The sequence below is a fragment of the Centruroides sculpturatus genome, unplaced genomic scaffold (assembly GCF_000671375.1).
Source record: "Centruroides sculpturatus isolate CEXI.00-Female unplaced genomic scaffold, Cexi_2.0 scaffold971, whole genome shotgun sequence".
Lineage (NCBI taxonomy): Eukaryota > Metazoa > Arthropoda > Arachnida > Scorpiones > Buthidae > Centruroides > Centruroides sculpturatus.
The window spans coordinates 230,847-255,397 of NW_019385102.1; the positions used below are offsets into that span (position 1 = coordinate 230,847).

Below are 24,551 nucleotides of genomic sequence, written 5' to 3' on the forward strand. Positions count from 1 at the left end.
ATGTGGCTGTCCGCCATTTTGTATATACATAGTTATAGTATTTAGATTTAAGATTCTTTGTTCTTTTCCTTCCTTCTTCTTTCTACTAATGACCATTTCCGGTCACCCGATCAGGAGCGGGAATTTCGTGGGTCCTGATTGGTGGCTTACCGACGTGAACAGGGCGCGGCCCTGCCCGTGGGGTACACAAGGTGAACAAAGGGGTGAGAAGGACACTTTTTGCCTGGACGACGAGGAGAAAGGGTTAAGAAAATATCGTCGGGACATTAAGTCAGGCTTAAGACAAAGAACCTGCCCAATGTGCGAAGTTTAGCGTAGTCCAAAGAGAAGAGAAGAGGACTAGTGACTTGATTGATGAGAGATAGTAGTCTACGGAAACTAAGTGCCAAATTTCATACTAGGAATGTTTAATATACCAAAGTCGGCCGAGAAAACCCCCGCAATTATCGGAAACCACCATCAGGACCTCCTGTGCTAACTACCGGTAGACCTTTTCTTTCCTTCCTTCCTTTTCCTCTTATTAGTATAGTGTTAGATTAAGTTAGATGTAAGTTAATTATAAGTTAGTGATTAGAACCTATATCGTGATAATTAAAAATTGTAAGATTCCGGACGAGAGTAGAGACCTGTTGTATATCTGTGTATTTGTCTCTGACGGGCATCTCTGTGTTACCTGTTAATCCCTGTTGTAATAAATTATTGTTTAATTGATATTCGTTGGAACGATTTGTCTCGTACATCTTTAACCTTCACATACCAGTTCCAAGAACTTGGTACTCATTGTCTTCAGTTCCAAGAACTTGAAACAAAGGGGAGCCAAGGCCCGAGGGCCGACGAGAATAAAGAACGAGTTAGTCTGGACTGGACCTTTGTGGGAGCCAGAAGCGAGAGAGAGGAGTGCTCTAGATCAGAGGTGACTTGTGGCTGAATAATTCTGAGGGAAGGACATTTTGGTTACTAGAGACAATTAGAGTCAGCGTTGGATCGAGTTCCCTACTTTAAAAAGAGAGAGTAGAAGTGACCACGAGATAATCCTGAAACCCTGGGTATTGTGATCTTTCCCCTTTTCTGTCTACTGTCTCATAGAATCTGATATGTCTTTAGGTATAAGCTAGTGAGTAAGAGTTAGATTAGAGCATACTATTGTCGCGAATTTACTTGTGGTACTAGACAACCGATTTACTGTGTATAGTATAAATTTAGTACAGTGGGATCCAATAAGAACCTAGTTCACAAGTGGCAAATAAAATACTTGTGATTTTATTTGTCACTCGTGAACTAGAAATAACTAGAATACTTAGTAAATGACTTTACTAAGTATTCTTTGTGCTAGTCTATTCAGTAGTCTATACATGTGTCGCTCACGAACTTCACAACTTCTTGCATTATCCCCTTGAGATGAGAATGTACAGGTAACCTCCGTATAACACAGCATTTCTATAGCATGGATTCACTCTAACACGGTTCGAGAATTGGTACCATCCCCGTATAACACGGTACTGTTATAGCACGGATTCACTCTGACACTGTTCGAAAATTGGGTAAAACCCTCATACAACATGAAATGTAATAAATTTTTACATACTTAAGTAATAATAGTTCACGAAAATTATTATTTTCATGAACTATTAGTATTTAAGTATGTAAATTTTCTTTTCTTGCCTTCTGTTGATACACATGGTCCTTCTCGAAACTTGTTTCAATGTTGCCAGATCTCGACACTTCTGCTTCTGATGTTGCCAGATGTTTTTCCCTTATTTCATACTTGCTTTATCCTTCATAAGTGCTTAGCACCATATGAGGAAATTTATAAAGATCTTTTAACTAGAAGCAAGCAATCTAAAATTACATACGTTTTGCAAAATGTATCTGAAGATAATGCATGAATATGAATGCATGATTTTGCATGGATCTGAAGATAATGCAGAAAAATGCTCAGAGGATAAGGATAACTTGCCGTTTTCTTTTTGGCAAGTTATCCTCGGTTAATAGTGCTTTTAGTGATAACGAAGAAAACATTATTTAATTTATATTAATATGTATCACTTAAATATCTTTATTAAAATTTTCTTATCTTAATTATGAAAATATAATAGCATGTTTTTTAATTTTTGGAACCTAACCCTTTTTTTCGTATTAGTTCTTTGTTTTGCATAACACAGATTCGCATAACACGGCAATTTTTTGAAACGTAACATCCGTGTTATACGGGGGTTACCTGTATATGTCATCTATGCTGTCTGTTCATATATATTTTATGATACCATTTAAATATACAATTGCTTCTCATATGTGTCCAATAAAACCTGTTCATTGTGATTCTGTAAAAAATCTTTTGCCTGTCCATATATTAAAAAACTGATTAATAGAAGGTTTCACTAAATCTCCACATAGCATATATCATAGTGTCAAGAGTTCTGTCATAATGTGCTCTGGACCATGACATACTGTAAGATTAAATACATTAATCTTCCTTAGAAAAACACTTCCTTGTGTAAACTGTTGCTCTAAAAGTGCTAACGTGGTGCTCATTTAAACAGATTGCTCTTCTATATACTACCCTGTTAACGGAAGTCCCTCTAATGTAAAACAGAAAAGAAAACAAGGAACATGAGAGAATGCTCTCTCTTAAACTGCTCCCTTATCCGATGCTCTGTTAAGTGGATTCAACTATATTATATTAATATCACAATATAACATTGAAATGTATTGATTAGATTTTAAATTTATTTTAAAAATTAAACAACAGTTTCAATATAATGAAAAACAATTGACAATAATGTATTTAAAAATTAATTGTTAATTAAAATAAAATTGCAGATTGTTTTATTATGCTGGAGACTTCACACAGACACTTATTCAGAAGTGAGAATTTTTTATTTAATCTAATTTAATACTTCAAATTCTTTTATTTCATTTCTTTATTTAACTAGCATAATTTTCTAGCATACACATTTTACTTAAATGTCACAAAACAAAATATATTGAGAAATTATATTTGTTTAATTAAAAATAAAAACCAAAAATGAAATAACAGAAGACCTTCTGTTGGCTGAAAATATTCATTAATAATTTTTGTTTTAAATAAAATGAAAAATAAATTTCCATCTCTGAATAAGTCTGTATTTCATAATTAATCTAAATTCTTGGACTTTATCCAACATAATAAACATACATAGCTTTATTCCAATTAATAAGTGATATTCAGATAAGAAAAAAAAGCAATAAATTGAAATTAAATAAATATAATGTACTAAATATCAAATTTTTAAAAGAATTCAAGAATAATTTCAATCTACACAGTTTCTATATGAATTAATTAATTAATTAATGCATCTTTAACAGTGGGTAAAGTTAAAAGAACATTGATGTTTTTGACCCAATTAAAGTGCTATCCTCAGACATGGAAAGTTGAAAATAAAACTATTAAGTTACTACATTTCACATAAAAAATGTTCACCTTCAATAGAACTATCTGATCTATTTTCTGCTTCATTGTTAATAACTGAAATTGATTATAAAGCAAAGGATAATCAATCTCACATTCCAATCTTTGAGAACCTGACCACTTTTCGTCGGCAGGAATTTCCGAGTAAGTAGAATATAAACCGTCGTTATCGATTTTAGTTTTTTTCTGTGGAAAAACATTTTAAATTTTATAAAAATTAAAATTGTTTTAAATCAAAATTTTATTATTATAAAATAAAACAAAACTTATATTTACCTTCATGCTTTCTTGAATTTTTTCATTTATTCTCACCTAATAGTATAATTAATTTTTTAGTAGTAATTGTAAAATAGATTAATATATAAAAGATCTTACTTCATAAATGAGATTTTCCATTTCTCTTGACCATTTAATTTGTTCTAATTCTATTAACTCTTTCTCTGGTTGCTTGGGTAAAGGATAATTTTCAACTTTTACATTACTATAAAATCCCTAAAACACAATGTATAATAATTTTAAATCAGTGTTTTTTAACCTTTTTCCCTTTTGAGCTTAATGGTCCCCCCATAATTATAGCTTGGGAAAAAATTAAAAAATAAACATTAAAAATTTCACTGCTTTTTTAAATATTACTAGATGGATTTTTAATTAAAATAATTTTAGCATATTTATTAATTAATGTATATGTACTTATACATTCATTTTTAAAAATAACATATGTAATAAATTGACATTTCAATTGCGTTTCTTCATGCAGCACTGCTCGATCAAAAGTATATGCTAATCAAAGTGCTATAATGTAGTGAACTCTTTCTAAACATTTGCTACAAGGAGTCGCTGCAGCAAAGATAAAGCAGCTTTTACATCTGCTACACGTGTAAAGCAAAATGGATACTTCATGTGTATAATATTATATGCTGCAAAACTAAAAAATTAAAAGTGACTGTTGATAAAAATATTATGAAAAGATTATGGAGGATTAAATTTTATAAAATGACTGAAAGTTATCTAAAGAATAAGAAAATACTATGTTTTAAATATAATTATCTACCTCCTATCTCTTTGTTCATATTTTCAAAAAGAAATGCTCAATTCTTTATATCTCTTTATTTAAATATTGTAGTTCTTTAACTAAAGCACTACTTTCAGTTGTAACTGGAATTAAAGGATAGATTAGCTCAAGTTGAAAGTGTTTCTAAACTATAATGCAGTAGCGTGTAGCGATAACTGCTCGTGACATCATTTTCTTTACACTCTTGCTATAAAAAGAAACATGAGCCTTACTTTATTCACCTCAGTTTCTGTCCACATTAGTATTGCCAGACATGTGACATCTAAAATCAGTAGATGTAATCAAAAATTTTTGGTAGATTTTGCATAAATTCAGTAGATTTGAATTGATTGAAATGTAAACCCTTAAATAACTCAACACAGAAAAATGGACTTACATTATTTTTTGTATATAATAAATGCTCCCACATGTGAGTCATCAAAGGTACAATTTTGCATTGTAAAAAATGAAAACTTAAAATTCTTTATCCTGAAAATATAGATCCAGGCACTTAAAATTTAAAAAAAGCAAATTAATGCCTCAACATAATAATCAATTTGCTTGCCATTTTTGTTAATCACTTTAAAAATGTGATTTGACATTGATTTGATCAACTGCACAAAGAATTTCATTGAAATTTTATTCCATTTCTGCAGTATAGCTTTTTTCAGGTCCTCCTGATATGAATACTGCTTTCCATGAGCACAAACTGATCTTCACAAAATAGCACACATTTTCCATCAGACTCAAGTCTGGAGAACAAAGCAGGCCAATGTAAAACTGGGACTCCATTACTTAAAAACTACTTGAAAGTGATTTTTGCAGTTTGCACAGATGCATCCATTATATGTTGAAAATAAAAGTGGGAGCATACTATTTCCTTTTATAGAAATAAAAAGAAATAGTATGTTCTTCGAATGAATGTTGATAATATGCTGCTTTCAAGTAGCCACTAATGATGTGATTGATGTTTTTCTCCTCTCCTGAGAATCCTGTCCAAACCGTCAATGATCCGTCACCATGCTGTCAATTGAAAAAAGTGTTTTCTTTTCTAAGGTCGCACTAATAAGCTGTGAGTAAGATCTCAATCTCTACCAATTTCTGAGTAAGCTCAACCTTCATGATCGTTGTCTAAATTAAATATTTTTTTCATCAGACCATATAATACCCTTTCACTGTTTAGTCTAGTTCATTCTTTCTTTGGCCCACTAAAATCTCTGTAGTTCATTCAGATTATTTAGCTTGGGAGATACTTTTAGCTGCTTGTCAATAAGATAAGGTTTTGATTTTACAATTCTACCAATTGAAGATTGTGATATATTGATATCTGGTTTGTTTTTTTGTTTGTTTGTTAAGTTATGGCAATGCAACACTTGGGCGATATGCCTATTGATATCTGGTCTCAATGCTATCTGCTGATTTGTCATGTTGTTACTTAAATCTGTCTTACCACCAATTCCCTTCAGTCATGTAGTAATTTTAGATAGACTTCCTGAAGATTTTTTTAATCCATATGTTTCTCTTAACTCCAGATAACTTAGTACTACTTTATGTAAGTGATTAAGTTGCTTTCCAATTTTTCTAGATGATATTCCTTGCCCACGAAGAGCTGATATTTGTCTCTTCTCAAAATTTGTTAAGGCACATCCTTTTCCCATTTTCTTTGCACTTCAGCAAGTAAGGATACTTGAGATTTTGCCTTAGAAATAAATGTTATGCAATTAAAAGCTAGTTCAAACTTGTAATTTGTAAATATAGTATAAGTTATACAGTATAAATGCATCTTAAAAGAATTTTAAGTTTTTGTTTTTAAATTTAATTTTCTCTTACATTTACAAAAATAATAGTGACATATTCAATAAATTATATTTGCTTTATGTTTAAATGAAAGTATTTGCATAAAAGTTTTATTTAAATAACATGTATTTTTTTAAATTAGAATTTTCAAAGTGGATTTCATTTTATGGAACACACCTTACATATGGTTTTATAGGTACTCTTGATTAACACAATTAATTCATCCCTCAACAATACCACATAAATCAAAATTGTGTTAATCAAATATGGTGGTACCTTGGTATTCAACCAAACAATCACCACCCACTAGAACAAATTTTCAGCTAATAACAAATATTTTTACCTTTATTTTGTCATCCATAAAAAAAAGTATTTTATGGTAAAAATGAGTAACTAATTTAAAAATAAAGTGAAACTTTAGCGTTGTCTACCTTCATCAGACAAAATGATACTCGATCCAGTTTTTTCCTCCACTATACAGAAATCAATCTTCATATAAACAGTGACACAATAAGATTTGTTGCAAGTTCACAAGTTGTTATTTGTCATTTTTAACAATTTCTTTCTGAAATTTCTCATCATCAACAGCTTTTGGGCAACCCTTGCATTTTGTATCCTTTAGTTAAAAATTTTCCAAATAAACTTTCAAAACTGCATTTTTAGGAGCATCATCCCCACACACAGTAAGAATACTTTTTACTATTTGTGTATTCTTTACAAAGCATACAAAGCATTATATCCTTTACAAAGCATAAAAAGTATACTATATGCCTAATATGCATTTTATCCACAGACATTTTGATTTGATTTTATGCAAACAAAATGTGAAATTTTAAAATAAGCTTTTAAATAAAGAATACAATATCACATTAGCAGTAATATGATAAATTTCAAAACCATCCTAATTAAACTACAGATCTATATTGGAAATCACCCTGGGCACAAATATAGCAAATTCACCAATACTTTTATAGAAAATATATTTCTTTTTGACTATACATACATAGATGAGTCTTTATCAATTTTCTGTCCCTTCACATGCTGTACGAGGCAATAACAATTCCACCGGCGAAGTCGACCTTTCTATGTAGGCTACCATTCGCCGTAAAATGGAAAACAGTTAATAAAATCCTCTAGCAGTAGCATAACACAATTAATATTACATTTTGTTAAAAAATAATAAAAAATTGCCAGGACAAATTATGACATTTATAGAAAATATATTTCTTTTTGACTATACATACATAGATGAGTCTTAAAGAAATATATTTTCTATAAATGTCATAATTTGTCCTGGCAATTTTTTATTATTTTTTCACCAATACTTTATTTGCCAAGAAAAACATATCTATGTTAAGTAAAGACAGCCGTTAAAGACACATTAATTAAAATTTCTGCCACTTAAAGGAATTGCTGCAATTAATTTCATGCATTATCCGTATTACCTATATTAATTTTATGCATCAAATCCCACATTAAGCAAAACTGCATTATACCTAAAACCTGTACTATATATAATTGTTATTTTTTTAAATACTTAAGTTTGATTCCATGCTTAATTTTATGCCAATTTCAGAAGCAAACAAATGGTGACATTAAATTGAAGTTTTACAATATATGCACCGTATACATCTACATGCAATAGATGTATATTTTAATAGTAAACATCCTTTGAAAAAAAATTAAAAATGACATGCATTAGGTGACACATGCAAGATTTAACATATCTTCATTTACTAAAAACAAATATATGTATAGTGTGGTCATACACCTTATTTTGTATATTGTTGTATATATTATTCTTAGTATTTTTTTTGTTTTCTTCCTCTTTGTTAGTTCTTTTGTCTTTCACCTTCTAGAAACTTCTTCCCTAAGACGTGTTGTGAGGACCTCCAGGTTGTTCTGGCATCGACTGGAGAACAAAGGAGACAATAAGCCTAAGCTAGCATTCGAGAGGAGACTGAAATATATCTCGATATAAGGATCTTCAGATTATTGAGAGAATCTGATAGAGTTCTACAATCAACAATTCCTACAATTCAGAGAGTTAATAATTCAGCAATCACTCCAAGATCGTCGTCACTTTGGGTACCCATTCTTTTCTATCATCATATATCCAACTATCCTATTGTCTATCTTTTCTTCCTCTTTTTTTCAGTATAAGTAGTCATAGTTCCTTTTTTTGTACCGCGGTGAATATTTTTTGTTGTGAGATTATACTTAACGATTCTGTCCAAGTATCTGCAGAAATTGTATGTAAAAGAACAAAAACGAGGAGTGTCGGAATTTATAAAGGAATCCTGTAAAGAAAATAAACATGGGTGAAGAAAGAACATATATGTGTGTTATATGCTTATCCTCTTGTTGGATTACACTCACCACATATGTATCTTACAATAGTATCTAATAACAAATAAAACATTTTAGGTTCAAAATTTCCTTATGAAATTTATCTTTGTATTTTATGTAAACATAATATTTTAATAATTTATATACTTTTTCTCTAATAATTTTTTTATTTATAAGTTTAATTGTTTTCATATAATTTTAATATTTTATTCTGACTGTGGTCCCCCTAAAGTTTGCTCTGGCTCCCCAAATGTTGATTTTTAGCCTACAGCTCCCATGAAATATACTGTGGCCCCAGCTGAGAAATACTGTTTTAAATAATGAAGCCACTTACCCATAAGCAAATTCCTTTTTCTTCCATATTATCCCAACATTCTGTTTTTAAAATTTCAATATTTTTTTTCAATTTTAAATAACTTTCTTGAAGCTCCTCTTTGATCTAAACAGAAAATAAAATAAAAGATTTCAAAATATTGATGAGCTGTGTAATTAATGTAATATAAGTAATTAAATGATATTTTACTGATCTGTAACATGCATACAGATAAAAAATTAAATAAGAATATCAATTCAAGCATCGAAAACATTTCAAATTTTATTGATAATAATACACCTACATTTTTAAAATGTACTTAAAATTATTTATGACTATATTTTAAATATGGTTTTATAGGTACTCTTGATTAACACAATTAATTCATCCCTCAACAATACCACATAAATCAAAATTGTGTTAATCAAATACGGTGGTACCTTGGTATTCAACCAAACAATCACCACCCACTAGAACAAATTTTCAGCTAATAACAAATATTTTTACCTTTATTTTGTCATCCATAAAAAAAAGTATTTTATGGTAAAAATGAGTAACTAATTTAAAAATAAAGTGAAACTTTAGCGTTGTCTACCTTCATCAGACAAAATGATACTCGATCCAGTTTTTTCCTCCACTATACAGAAATCAATCTTCATATAAACAGTGACACAATAAGATTTGTTGCAAGTTCACAAGTTGTTATTTGTCATTTTTAACAATTTCTTTCTGAAATTTCTCATCATCAACAGCTTTTGGGCAACCCTTGCATTTTGTATCCTTTAGTTAAAAATTTTCCAAATAAACTTTCAAAACTGCATTTTTAGGAGCATCATCCCCACACACAGTAAGAATACTTTTTACTATTTGTGTATTCTTTACAAAGCATACAAAGCATTATATCCTTTACAAAGCATAAAAAGTATACTATATGCCTAATATGCATTTTATCCACAGACATTTTGATTTGATTTTATGCAAACAAAATGTGAAATTTTAAAATAAGCTTTTAAATAAAGAATACAATATCACATTAGCAGTAATATGATAAATTTCAAAACCATCCTAATTAAACTACAGATCTATATTGGAAATCACCCTGGGCACAAATATAGCAAATTCACCAATACTTTTATAGAAAATATATTTCTTTTTGACTATACATACATAGATGAGTCTTTATCAATTTTCTGTCCCTTCACATGCTGTACGAGGCAATAACAATTCCACCGGCGAAGTCGACCTTTCTATGTAGGCTACCATTCGCCNTGTTGGTTACGTTATTTGATAAAAATAAGATAAAACTGCTGTTTTTTTAGATGGATACCTATATTCATATGTACAGTACATTCAAATTTAATTTCTTTTTCTTATAAAACAGTACTTATTAAAGCTTATTATGACTAATTTTCACATACACACAAACGTGAGAATGATTCTTTTATTAAGGTTTGAAGATGAATCCAACAAATAAGTTACAGAAAAAACATGTTTATTTTGCAATTCCCATTATACAACTTCAATAATCATGATAAACATTTAATGCATAAACTTGCAATTTTAAAAATCCATCTTAAAACTGTGCTAAAGCTAAAGAAAACAGAAATATGGGAGAGGGAGGCGAAATTAAATACAGTACAGCATTGATTATCCGACCCCCGATCAATCGTCACATCGGTTAACCAACCGTGTTCTAGTCAGCAAATTCAAATGTCCGCTAGTGATGTGGCGCTACAATATTTGGCTATGTCTTGGCTACTTTAATATTACTTTTGTTAAATTTTTGCGTGTTTTAGTTGCAACACTGGCTCAACCATAAAAGGGAGGCCAGTATTTAAATGAGACTTAATTNGAAGAGAACTGGCCAGTTATAGGAGAAGGACGTGTGTTATCCCACCCAACAGCATGCATAAAGAAACAAGCTGAAAAAAGGGACAAAATCCGAGATATCCCTATTTCTATCTTATGTACCATTTTTTCTGTCTTCTTAATTCTATCCCTTTTTCTGTTATTAGTGTTAAGTTAGTGTTTAAGGTTAGTTTTAAGGTTCCAGGTTATATTGTCGCGATCAGGATCTGTATTGTACACATGCTTTGGATACAGCAAACTATTATTATCGCTGTAATTTCGCATGCTACTGTTTGTACCGTGAAGTTGGAATCCCCCGAAATAGAATCTGTATAAAGATGCGAATTATCAAGTTTAGCAATTATCAAGTTTAACCCATATCTTAGCACGGTGCATACACAGATAGCCAGCAAGCATCAGATATGGGTAGAGTACAGGCGATGTCCCACGATTTTCAATATCCTACAAAATGAAAAAGACCCTCCAGATCGCACCAGGCTTTCCGATGTTTATTCCATCCCACCGAAAAACAACAGGTAGGGAAAAGACTTACTATATATCGATTCTACCAAGCATTCCCTAAGTACCCGTCTAAGGGAACACTGAGCGAATATCCAGCATGGGCGGTTTACCACTGCACTTGCTATGTATGCGTCCGATCCAGATGTCGAGGCGCACTTTGATAGAGCTACAGTCATCATCAGCACACCCCACCAGGACCACCTTAAATGGCTAGAATCCATAGTCATTTACAAAGCAGGCCAAGTAACCACGTGCGTCAAACGGAAGGAGGAGCTAAATTTGTCGCTGGCCTGGCAGTCCCTTCTAGATGCTGGCCCGTGGCTACCTCACCAGCTCACGGCCGCTCATGTCAAGCGAAACTGACTTTGTCGAAATGACACTCGAGCCCGTCAAATTCTACATGCTCCATTCCGAAGCATTCCTAAGCTAGTTGACCTGAGGAAGAACTGCGAGATAGTTCAAAAACGTTTGTCACCCGCTGTATATTTCTTATATGCATTACTCGCTGGTAACAGGTTCAAGGAAGTGAGAATTTTGCTCCAGTGCTGAAGTTAGAGTGAACTTTGTCAATCTTTGTGTTAAATAAATTACATAGTAAATTCAAATCATAGTAAAAACTCATTATTGTATGAAGTCCAGGTCAAATTATTTCTAAATTATGTATTATTTTAATGCAAATGGACAAAAGTGTTATTTAAAATCCGTAAGTATTATGGGCAATCAAATGAAAATGAGACAAACTATATAACAAGTGTGGCACGGAAGTTGGTAATGCAGATAGGTGTGTATATAGAAGTGCCCTCTATTGGGAATCAGGAAGGAACAGTGTGAACATTCACTGCTGTGCCATTTGTCTGTTAGACATGCTCAAAGTGAGGTCGGCGAGTCGTGTGCACATCCAAAATCACTATGAAGGTCCGGTGCTTGTTGACTTTCTGAAATACGGTGCCACAATTAACATACAGTGGTACATAGAAACTTTGCAAAAATTTAAGCGTGCCATCAAATCCAAACACCCAGGAACGTATACAGACAGCATCATTCTGTTGCAAGATAATGCCCATCCACGTTACCAAGGTTGTTTCGACTACGCTGCAGAAGTTTCGCTGGGAACTTCTGCAGCATAGTCCATACATATCTTCCATACAGTCCCGATTTCTCGCCGTGCAATTTCCATAGTTTTGGAGCCTTGAAGAAAGACATTCGTGGCCATCAATTTGCTTTTGACGAAAAGGTTCACACCTGGGTACAATCATGGTTCTGTAGGCAACCGCAAACATTTTTCTATGATGGCATTGACTGTCTTGTCTCACAGTGGGATAAATGTATTAATAGTTATGGCAATTACTTTTGAAATAATAAACAGTTTACTTACTTTTTTCCAATCTGTCTCATTTTCATTTGACTGCCCCTAATAATAGAAGCATAGGATCGTGGATACAATCTTCATAATAAAAGCACGTAAAAGGTTATAAGCACAATATGACCACAGCTTATATCACTTGTTCGAATTCAGTGTGTGAGAGATTTAACAAATCGATTTGCAAAGTTATATCCCACATATCAAAAGGGAGCAACCGAGATTGGGACCTATATTCATTGCACCAGTCCTATTTGCATATAATAGTACCATCCATGTCTTACTGTATGGATCGGATCCACATTTTCCATGAATCTTTCCAGATGATCTTAAGATGAGTAGTCAAGATGAAGGTTCTCAAAACGAGTGGGTTAACAGGCTAAAGTTCATCCAGAAAAGTGCATTTACTTCGGAGAGGAGAAAAAACAGTTATAATAGAAGTCATAAATTGCAAGAGGAAGAACGGCACTTGGGTGAATGGGCAGAATGTGTGGCTGCTCGAGAAAGGCACAGTAAAAAGATTTGGGAAATTCTCTGCTAAGTATCTTGGACCTTTTTGCATTGTATGCATGTTGGGCTCTGTAACCACGGAAATTGAAGGCAACTCTCAGAATAGTTGTATACCGTCCATACTTATCATCTAAAACCTTGCTACATTCCAATAAGAGAAAAGGGGCAAAATAAAATACATCATGAAAGCCCTCAAAGAATAAATGATAATGAGAGCAATCTCGATGATGAAGATGATGCAACTGACCTTATGCATCATATATCTCAGCGACCCTGTCACCATGGGGGAAGGCCTATAATCACGAGAATTAAATGGATAACGAGAATTTGAGAGATGAGGAACTTTATAATGAGCAGGGGCCACATCATCACTATAATTTACGCAGTATAAGAATTGATTACCATAAGTTACATTATGGCAATTAGTTACTTCAGTAAGGCATATGTGGTGATATGCCATATTTTATATTAATTTAAGATAGTTTTCTTCCTTTCTTCTATTATCTGTCCTTTTCTGAATATTCTTTCCCAACTCATTCTTCTTCGGAATCCCTTTGAACAAAGGGAAGGAAAGAAGCCTGAAGGCTAAACAGTGAGACAAGGGACATTCTTGGCTGAGACATCAGAAGACAACGTTAGACACACTATATTGTTTTAGCAGCAAGTAGAGATGAGAAGAGGAAAAGGCAAGACTTAACAGCAGACCTGACTGGAAAAGTCATCATAAGGTCTTTGGAACAGCATAAAAATGAGTTAAGAGAAATCAAGAATTCACCCATCATTCAAAAAAAGGAAAAGATAGTGAGACTTTCACCAAACCAAGACTACCATTGCAGGCCAGGTACCCTCTTTTATCTATCTTTATTTCTATTATCCTTCAACATATATTAATATTTTCTGTCTTTAGGTTAAGTTAGTTTTAAGTGTTAAATTGTGATTTGTGTATAATAGTTGTATAGAATTCATAGTTTAATTTTTTGCAATAGTTGTACTGGTATCTGTTCATTCTATTATTGTACTATGTGTATTGTAACATTGTATAATGGGAAATAAATCATTTCGTATCCCAATGAACTGATTTATTTCACATGGAATAAAGGTATCATTTTGTTAATGTATTTTTGTAGCTCTCATTTTGCATTTATCTTCACATTCATCAGTAAAAGAAACATCAACACAAATAAATAATGATTTGTGGAAATTACTTGTAACAATTTAATAGTAAAAAATGAATTTAAAAATTTTAAAAGTTCAAAATAAAAAAATTAAATACAACGTACTGTTTATTATTAGTTGTCTTACAAATATAATTTAATATATTGAAATAATCAAAATTAAATTATTTACTGTATTTTCAAGGATTGTCTGACATATCAGTCTATCTGTGGAGACCATAAAATTAAATATTTTCATATGGTTAAAAAATCAGCATGCTAGTTTCTCCTAGAAAATACAGGTAGCCCTCGGTTTACGCTGCAGTTCCATTCCAACAAAAGCCGGCGCAAATCGAATCATCGTAAAACGAACCCATATTTACAGTGAGGTATAGGGTTAGGTTCTACATAAGTGAAAAATTAGCAAATAATTTTGTTTATTAACACAATATAATACAAAATACAAATAAATTTAATTTTTAAAATGTATTTTATCATAAAATAAAGTGAAATGTTTTTATTAAAAAATTTTANTAATTATTTTAAATAAAATCGGTAATGAAATTTTTTTTAAATAAAAATTTATGATTAATTTGCTTACATTTAACAATGAACGAAGATTAAATTAATTTCTTACTCAAACTTTCTTTGTAATTATTTCATTATTAATTCTAAATTATTTAAAATATATGCTCTCCACCTGAAATTAATAGTGGCTTGCTCCTGTACATCATGCTTTTCCTTTAACAATAGAGTCGTGCCGGTCATCTAACCCCTTTCAGGGGAAAATTTTCATATCTGGTCGCGACTTTCATTTACAGGTCTACAATTTTTTGAAATTGCAGCCCAATTACACTATTTAGGGCCTCCCATAAATTGCGTAACGCAAATATGGGAGGTGGTATGCAGCCAATCATTACGAAGCGTTACAAAGATGGGGTATTTACGTAACATTACATAATGTTAGGGTCTTTAAATCATCTAATTATGTAGAGATTAAGCTACACCAATATCTTTTTGGACACTTTTCAGATTTGGCCATAATTTTTGTTGTCTAATTCGCCAAAAAAACGTTGCTTAGTGAACTGAACTGTACTGTATACGTCACTGCTTCGTACGTTATACATCTAATTAATTAAATAGCATAATGTTCGGTACTCGTGCTGTGTATTAATCCTTAGTATTGTAGAATTAATAAGGTTGCTCGAGGATATGCGTTACGTAATTTTGAGGGTATGTGTGACATATGGAGCGTTAAAAGGGTAGGATAGTAGTTGGAACGTATAAAAATAGCGTTACGTAATTTATGGACGATCTCTTCAGTGGTGGTATTTTTTTTATCTTAAAATTTAGTTAAAAAAAACATGTTTAAAATTAATAAAGAGTGTGTAAAATATACAAATTTTCTTTAAAATAATACTTTTAAAAATATATAAAACTTACAAGCATCTGAAATTTTTGAAGCCAAAAAGGATTTTCTGCACAAAATGAATAAACATCTGAGTTCCGATGAATAACAAGTCCAAAACCAAATTTTTCTAATTGAGGTTTCAAAAAATTTATTGCTTGTAGATTAAATTCTTTTGAATTTCCTTTCCAATATTCTTCTGGATCTGACAGGAAATTATCATTATTTTTTACAAAATATATCAAATTAATTCATTTTTTTAATTCTGTAATAAATACTGTTTTACTGTTTACTTAACTTACGATTTACTTAGTTACCTTATTGTTATTAGAATCCAGTTGTAACTATGACATATATAACTTCTGTTATTCAGGTAATATTTTGCTCATTATAATTTTATGTATATTTACAACTGTAATCCTAAAATCTGCATTGTTTTTAATCAGATGATGATAAATAAAAAGACTGATGAGGGACACACAGTCTAAAATGCATTTTCTTCACAATCAATAAAGCCTGTATATCTATCCCAGTTGTGTTCCTGAGTGATTACTAGTGATGGGATGATACCAAAATTTCTACCAATTCCAATTCTGCCAAAAACTCACAGTTCTGATTTTTTTGAATACTTTCTAAAGTGTGAGGTTCTGAACAGGTCCAAACTGCCACCAAATTCGCAAAAATTTATTAGAATTGGAGAAAAAAAAGGAAAAATGTTAGCAACTAGACATGATTTTGTTTATTTGACAGATGTAATGTGAAGTCATAAATTATAGAAAGAATGTAGACTTAAGACCAACCATCCCCAGTTGGGAGATCGAATTCTACTTTCAGTTTGACCTCTCCCATGATCCAAGTTGGAATCTTGTTATGCTTGGTAACAACTGAGTGACCACTTGGAAAGTGAGGATGAGGGAAAGCTACCAACTGGAACAGGAAGTTGAGACAAAGATTGATGTATCCTGTCTTAAAGACAGAGCAGATGAGAGAACACCAGAGAGCACAGGAGAGTACTGAAAGCTACAGACAGCACTGCACCGCACAGGACAGTATGAAGCAGATAGTATGATGCATGAGTCAGCACTCAGCTCAACGCACTGCATGCGCTGATTGCCACACACATGTATACAGACACGCAGTTTTTCTCAATTATGTCCCATGACAAATTTGTGTCACCCTGCACAAAGAATGAAACTGTCATTGTTTCATCCTTTTTGGTGCCGCAACGAGTGTGCAACTGATGTTGGAACCCCATCTCTCATTGAACATCACCTCGCCACTGCCCTGGAGCCACGACTGTCATCGCACTCTGTAGAAATGGATACCTATCCCCCATCGGCCATCACCTGTCGCCACACCTTACTCCAAGTAATGAATGTCCACTGTAAAGAACTTTACGATAATTGTGATCATTTAACAGAAGGACTGATCTAGAGAATATTGTAAGTGAATTCTTAAGTTCAAATAAACAGGTTTTCTTGTAACAGTGACTGTTATCTGTGCCTCCATCGCTACCACTCACATATAGCAAATCCCTTAACCATCCTGACAAGGAATTAATGATTCACCCTAGTCAACTAATCCACAAAAGTTTATTTTACTTTAGAAAAATTAATGATTTACATTATGATCAAGGTACATACATTAATAAACGTCAAACTTATGAATGGAAAAACCAGAATCAATCTTTCAAAATAACCTGAAAATTCTCCATTTATATGCATGCTTTTATTGTGTACTACAAAATAAATTTGTAATCTTATTTTATTTAAAGTTAATATTAGAACACTACCTCAAAGAAATTACAGTTAATTTCATATTACTCAAAGAACTATCCCATCATATTATCTAAGATCACCATCTTTGGAAACTGCTTCACTGACCAACATGATGACCAGGGGAAGGTAAATGAGAAGATGTATTTATTTTCTTAATGCTTCTCATAATCTGCATGCCTCGTAAATACTTTAATTCCATTGTATTTAACATTAAATGAGTTAGGCAAATGATGCAATGAGCTGAATAACTATCATCATCATCACAAGTTAACCAATTTTGAATTCATTCACTTGAACCAGGTTTTGATAGATGTACAACTGCGTGAACTTCCTTTGAGGAAAAGAGAATGAAATAAATGCCTAAACTGACTCGTCTTGAAAAATCAATTTTTAAAACTCAAAACAGCAGTAAGCTTAGCATAAACAATTATATTTACTTAGAATCACACAAATCGCATTTGAAAATTCAATGAACTACAGCATCATCCATGAATCATAATAAACTTTCATAGTTATAACAAGAAAGTTGTTTTATCATAGAAAAAAACACTTCTATATAGGCTGAAACTAATTTAGCTTGAATAACACCTTAAATGCTTTTTTAGCAACACTTTTAATTTATTTAAACAAACTTTTCATAGATCTGTGTTAGGTTTAACCTGACAGACCTATGAAAAGGGATCAAAAATATTTGTTTAACTAAATTGAAGGGTGTAAATGCAAAAGTCACTCTCTCCAATTTTTAAGATATTCAAGAAAATGCAAAAAACTATTTATTGTTGACACATCTGATATATTATAACAATTTTTTACAGCAAGTAGTTTCTATGCCAACAAAGACATCATACAAAGTTGTTATAATATATCATATGTGTCAATAATAAATATTATTTTGCATTTTTCCAAAAGTCTTAAAAAATGGAGAGAGTGACTTTTGCATCTACACCCTTCAATTAAAACTGTTGCTGAAAAAAGCATTTGAAGTGTTGTTCAAGTGTTTTATCATTATAAGTAAACATACTAAATATTAAAAATCATTTTATATAATACTTGTTCAATTAAAATATAATTTTGTTTATATTTTAAACTGTTTTGCCGATACTTAAATATTTTTATCAACTGCTGGCCTTTATTTGAAATTGCTGGTCAAGCCAACCCAACCAAGTGGCAATCTGTTACCCTATCTCCCCTAAAATGGGAACAATTAGTACTAAGTGCAATCTGTCATCACTCTGACTACACGAAAGAAAAGTCTACTGTGACAGATATCACCTTGTGTATAGGGCATCGCATACACTCTGCTTTGTCAACAATTTTCAATAACAAACTAATATTTAATTCTTAATACAGTAGAACCTCGAAAACTCGGCCTAATGTGGACCGAAGGGAGGCCGAGTTTGTGAAAATGCCGGGTTATCGGAAATGGGGTTAAAAAAATAAGTGCGAGTGTTTCCTCAGAAAACACTGTACTGTACTTGTATGTATTGTTTACTTGAAAATATAACAGAGAATAAACTGCCCAAATACCCTTAAACAGAGGAAAAGTACNTATACTAATTACATGGGGTATACTAATATACTATACTAATAATGTATTTTTTCATACTTTTCCCAGTCCCCAGTCAAGTCAAATAATCAATGCTCTACTGTAAGTCAAAGTGAGAGAGGTACCTAAAGCCCAAAATAATGAATGAAAGTGACAATGTTCTTTCTGTAAACATAGAATTAGTTTAGTGTCAGGCAATCCTTCCCATTATTGAATTTTCTTTCTGTTAGTGATTTGATGGTTCCGATCTAGTGTGATCACCATGACCTAGTGACCTTCTTCTCAAGCCTTTCTTTTGTAAATTCACACATCTTCCAGTGAAAAAGAATGTCCCCTTTCTTCCATCCACTTACTATATGCAATTCCCTTCCTGCTGCATTCACTATTACCCTATGTAATAAACTAAAAAGACAAAACTAAAATAGAAAGACAAAAGAGAAAGGCAGAGAACATTCCAGAAAGTCTACATATAATAACTATAACTAAAATATATTTATGTATAATGCATGGCAGGTGGCTATCATACACTTATACACACCACACAAAACACACACCTAGTAGAAGTCATATAAAAATTTAATTTTATATGACTGATAGACAGATTAAAAAAGTCTGATAGACAGATTAAAAATAAAGTCATTAATAAACTAAATGAAGGATGTTTTAAGGAATTTTAATATTAACAGGATGATATTAGTTAAGTGGAAATGCAGATGATTTAAATTTGAAAAAATTATCCTAAAGGAACAAGGAATAAGGAAACTAATAAAAGTAGAAGATCAATGAGTTTACAAAAGAAATTTATGAAATATATAAACAAAAGAGAAAACCTTTCATAAATGAATCATGCAAGCACAAACATTTAGCTTGGGCCAAAACTCAGCTGAAGTAGACAAACCTAATTGATAGAAAATACTATGGCTGGATAAAGCAACATTTTATGTAAATCATAGGTATACAGTCGACCCTCCTATAACACTGTTGATAATTTTATTTTATATGAATTCCATGTTGTATGAGTCACTTAGATTTTACAAATATGTGTGCCGGGCTGTGAACGGCTCACATATTTGTAAAATCTAAGTGACTCGTACAACATGAAATTCATATAAAACGGAATTATCAACAGTGTTATGTGGGGTAGACTGTATAAGCAATAAAGTCATTTATACTATACATGAAGCTAGTAATTCAGCATGTCATTCAAGACAAGTCTAGACGCCACAATCTCTAAAGGTTTGGGATTGCATGAACACAGAGGAAGTTGGAGGTTTGATTTCTGAAATGGTGCTGAGAACTCTGAAGCCTATATTTTAATCTTTCAGTAACATTTATGCAAATCAAAACAAACTTTTCCAAAGATAAGTCTGTATTTTCCATCATAATAATGCCTGTCTGTACAATGCTAGGAAAACCAAAACCTGACTACAGTTTAATCATATACAGGGTGTGGCGTAAAGAGTGGATAATCCATTACCTGAGGATAGGGGACATCATGACTGTTCAGAAAATTAAACATTGTGTTTAGTAAAAGTGTCATAGTTTTCAAGTTATTGGACATTTTCTATTCTTTTTGGAAAATGAATTCCCTCGTTCACATTTTTCAATGTCATGGTCACAAATTAAGGATTTTTCCCAGTCTGTTTTTTTAATACTAGTCTTGGATACATGTTCTATCAAATGTATACTGCCATTTTAGTGTCATAGACTTGGTTTTTTTAGAACAAAAAATTTTTAAAAAATGAAACAAAAATTTTGAATTATTTTTTGATTACCAACCCTCCAACATTAAAAATCCATCATTTAATCTGTATGCAGTTTAAAAGACTCCTGATGATAATAATGATAAATACTAAAATAACTCCAAACAATTAAATAGAAAGAAATTTTAATGTCAATAATATCTGTAATATATTTGATATCCGAAGAGCCATCTGCGGTCAAAATAAATCTAATGTGAAAATATAGCTGACATTACTCATGATAAAATGATTGCCTTAACATATTCAAAGTAAATTAACTATAAATAAAGTAATTTCCATTAATAGTATCATTGTTGATTTTACTAAAAGTTGACATAGATTCTATGTCTGACAATATGGGTTTGAGCACTTATTCACTGTAGAAAATTAACATATGCTAAAATTAACAGTTAACTTCTAAGCACATCTTTGAGAATCATTATATGGAAAAAAGAATTACCAGAAATTTATCAACTTTCAAGATAGAACTATTAGTAGTAATGTCTAATAATATCAATTAAAATGCAAATTGACACACCCAAAATAAAAAACAACTAAAGTTGAGGCATTCTGGATAAATTGTGACAGCATAAGAATATGTGAAACCTGTAAAAAATTTTTCCATATTTTTTAAACACACTCTTGGTAAGTTTAAACAAAAGAAAAGTTGTTGATGAATTCATTATTCTAATTTAAAATGAATGATGGCACCTAAGTACTTGCTCTCAAACTGACTTTTAAACACAGATCATTCACAGGATATTATAGTAGTGTTGAAATCAATAAAATATAAAATGCATAAATGTTTTTTATAACTTATGAATTTTCTATAACTTTATCAAAAAAAAATTACGATTATTATTACATGATCCATTTTCATTTGAATCTGTGACTGTAGTTTCTCAATTTCTGCAGGTTCAAATACAAATTCATTAAAAGGTAAGCGATCTTGTTCTGGAAGCAATTCATTATTCTCCATCAATTCTTCAAGCTAAGAACATGCACATCATATAAAAAACTTTACACTGTAGAAACAAATATTATTTTGTATAAGACTTACTTGTAATTGTAATCCTACTACTTCTGAGCAAATTCTTGATTTTTCTTCTGAAAACTTTTGTATTTCAAGTTGTTTTTTCTATTACAGTTAATAATTTATTGTATTTGATATAAATTAAATTGTTATACAATAAACCAATTTCAATAATTAAAGAAACTTTTAATTATTTTAGTTTTAATAAAGTATAAATGTATAAACTTACTTTTTCTTCAAGACTTTCTAACCAAGTTGGAAGCTTTAAACATCAAAAATATAAAAATATATATTATCATCTAATTATATATTGTAGATATAACAATATTTTTATGATCATACTCTAATTTTTTAAATTATATCATTATTCTCTTAATTGTTGTAAGTTTTTCCTTGGCACAAATTTTTTACATCTCGGATGTTTTTGTTTGAATATCAATTGTTTTTTGGTTAATAATTGTATTACATCAAGATGTAGGATGATGATATACAGTTCAATTGCTGAGTGCCAGCCAACATGCTGCCAACCAAACACTTTCAATATTCATTTCAGTTGACACTGACCGATGCACCACCAATTGAATGCACCACACCATTGATCAAACACTTTCAATGTTCATTTTGATTGGTGCTGATCGAATGTTTTTCATACACCATTTAGAAAAGTTGTTAAAAAAGTTTTAATTCTCATAAATTTGAGCTTTTGTTATTCTAGATAATATTTTGAATAAAATTCATTTGTTTTGATGCAATTTTATCCTTATAAGTATAGAATTAAGCCATAAAACTAAAATAGTTCTATGGGAAACCCCATAAACTTTGACCTATCATCCTGGAAGTTTTGCCAGTACCTCACTGATAAAGAGAAAGGCTTGAGGTTAAAATTTGAGCTTACTAGACCCAGTAGTTTTTTCTATATGAATGTCTGCAGAGTCAGAGGAAAAAACAAGAAAATACAGCTTTTTTGGCAATTTTTGCACTTTTTGATTGTTTATATTTTGGCAATTACTTTAGACAAAATCTTTACATTTTGCAAACTACCTAAGACAACAATTATTGTTCAAACAAGATATTCAGAATTATTTTAGATGTTTCGGGGTGGAGAAACCAACCCCCAAAAATCAGTAATTCTGATTCCTATACATATAGTCAGTCAGTGACTTCTTTCACTTGGCAGGGAACCACTGCTGTGACTTTTGACATATAATAATGCTTTAGCACAAGTGTTCCTTATGTGATCATTAGCATCCCTGAGGGAGGAGTCAATTTATCGGCATAGTCAGTCAATAAATTACAAGGACTCATTTCATGATCAATGAAAAATAATAATGTATCTTTAAATTTCATTAGAGTTAAAAACAAAATTTAATATTTGATTATTAATGTTTAATGAAAAATTATTATTGTAATTTTTATTTGGAATCAATTTTATTTTGTATCAATACAAAAAGGAACTATCAAATTAAATCTAATATTGGAAAGGGAGTCAACAAACAATAATATTATTAATATTACTAATTTATACCTATGTTTATTATTGACAGCCATTGTTTTGCCACATATTTCAAGTCTTTATCACACTGAGATAACAGTGGCATCAATCTTTGACTATATGACATATAACTTAACTTCTCCCAACTGAACTTCTATAGAAGATTTTGGATTGTTTGTAACTATGTATGGTTGGACATTTTTAGGAAGAAAAATTACACCATCACTCAAAAGACCACATTATTTTTCCTTATAGTCTGTTGCAATTTCTTTAGATGGAATAGTTAATAGTTATCAGTATTAACTGTGTAGATACAATCAAGCAATTCAAAACCAAATGTGTCCCAAAAGATTGTGGTCCAACTTTTTCAGCTGAAAGCATAAGTTTAAACTTCTTTGCTTTCAGGAAACATTAGATTACAAACATTAATGGTCCCTTCCCTTACAATTTTACAATGGATCCATTCATCCACAAATTAACAACACAAAACTGAATAATATTGTAGAAGAATACAAAATAAATCATAATCTATAAATCAATGTAATAAATCATGTAATCCTTTTTTGATATCATCTTATGTATTACAATAATAAAAATAATTCATATAAATGGATAAAAATAATAATTAATAAATAAAGAAATGCTTATGCCCAAATTTTGATATATATTTTGTTTCAAATTAAAAAAACAAAGTCAACCTAACTGAAAATTTTTTATTAATTATTTTTTTAATTCTAATATAAGAATAATTTATATATCATTAATTTGTTAATAATTAGAAGTTCTGAATATCATTGTATATCATTAGTAACAGGGTGAGACAAAAAATCTGGACTGTTTTTAAAACATAATATTTTATCAAAAAATTGACATAATTATTATTAATGAGATCCAGGGCATGATTAATTAGTTAAACTAATATGTAGTTATACAGTGGAAAAAGACCCAGATCTCCAACTGGCAGTTTTGTTGCCCTCTGACTGATAGATAAAAGATGATCAAACAGTGGCGTGCCATCATTAGAAGCGGTGGATGCGCCGCTTTCCTTGTATTTTCTAAAAAAGAAATACATATTAATTTTAATTATATGAAAATAATCGCACAATATTTTATTATAACCGCATTATCTATCTTACTACAAATTTCTATACTACATGTGGAAAAAAAGATAAGATTGCTGTTGTATATTCGAATATTAGT

General features: G+C 31.1%; 1 protein-coding gene across 4 annotated transcripts in view; it reads right to left on the reverse strand.

The window, feature by feature from the left end:
• Positions 1-3,384: 3,384 nt before the first annotated feature.
• The window catches only part of LOC111634713 (cilia- and flagella-associated protein 43-like), an 88,212-nt gene continuing 67,045 nt past the window's right edge, over positions 3,385-24,551 (reverse strand). For 3 of the 4 annotated variants that reach the window (XM_023379548.1, XM_023379547.1, XM_023379545.1), the window contains exons 17-23: positions 22,089-22,121; positions 21,887-21,964; positions 21,692-21,817; positions 8,980-9,084; positions 3,824-3,940; positions 3,725-3,760; positions 3,385-3,634 (exon numbers count right to left, since the gene is read on the reverse strand). In XM_023379548.1, coding sequence (XP_023235316.1) covers positions 3,398-3,634; positions 3,725-3,760; positions 3,824-3,940; positions 8,980-9,084; positions 21,692-21,817; positions 21,887-21,964; positions 22,089-22,121 — 732 coding nt within the window. In that variant the 3' untranslated portion in view covers positions 3,385-3,397. The remainder of the gene's footprint in view (positions 3,635-3,724; positions 3,761-3,823; positions 3,941-8,979; positions 9,085-21,691; positions 21,818-21,886; positions 21,965-22,088; positions 22,122-24,551) is intronic. The other variant, XM_023379546.1, reaches the window with a different exon arrangement.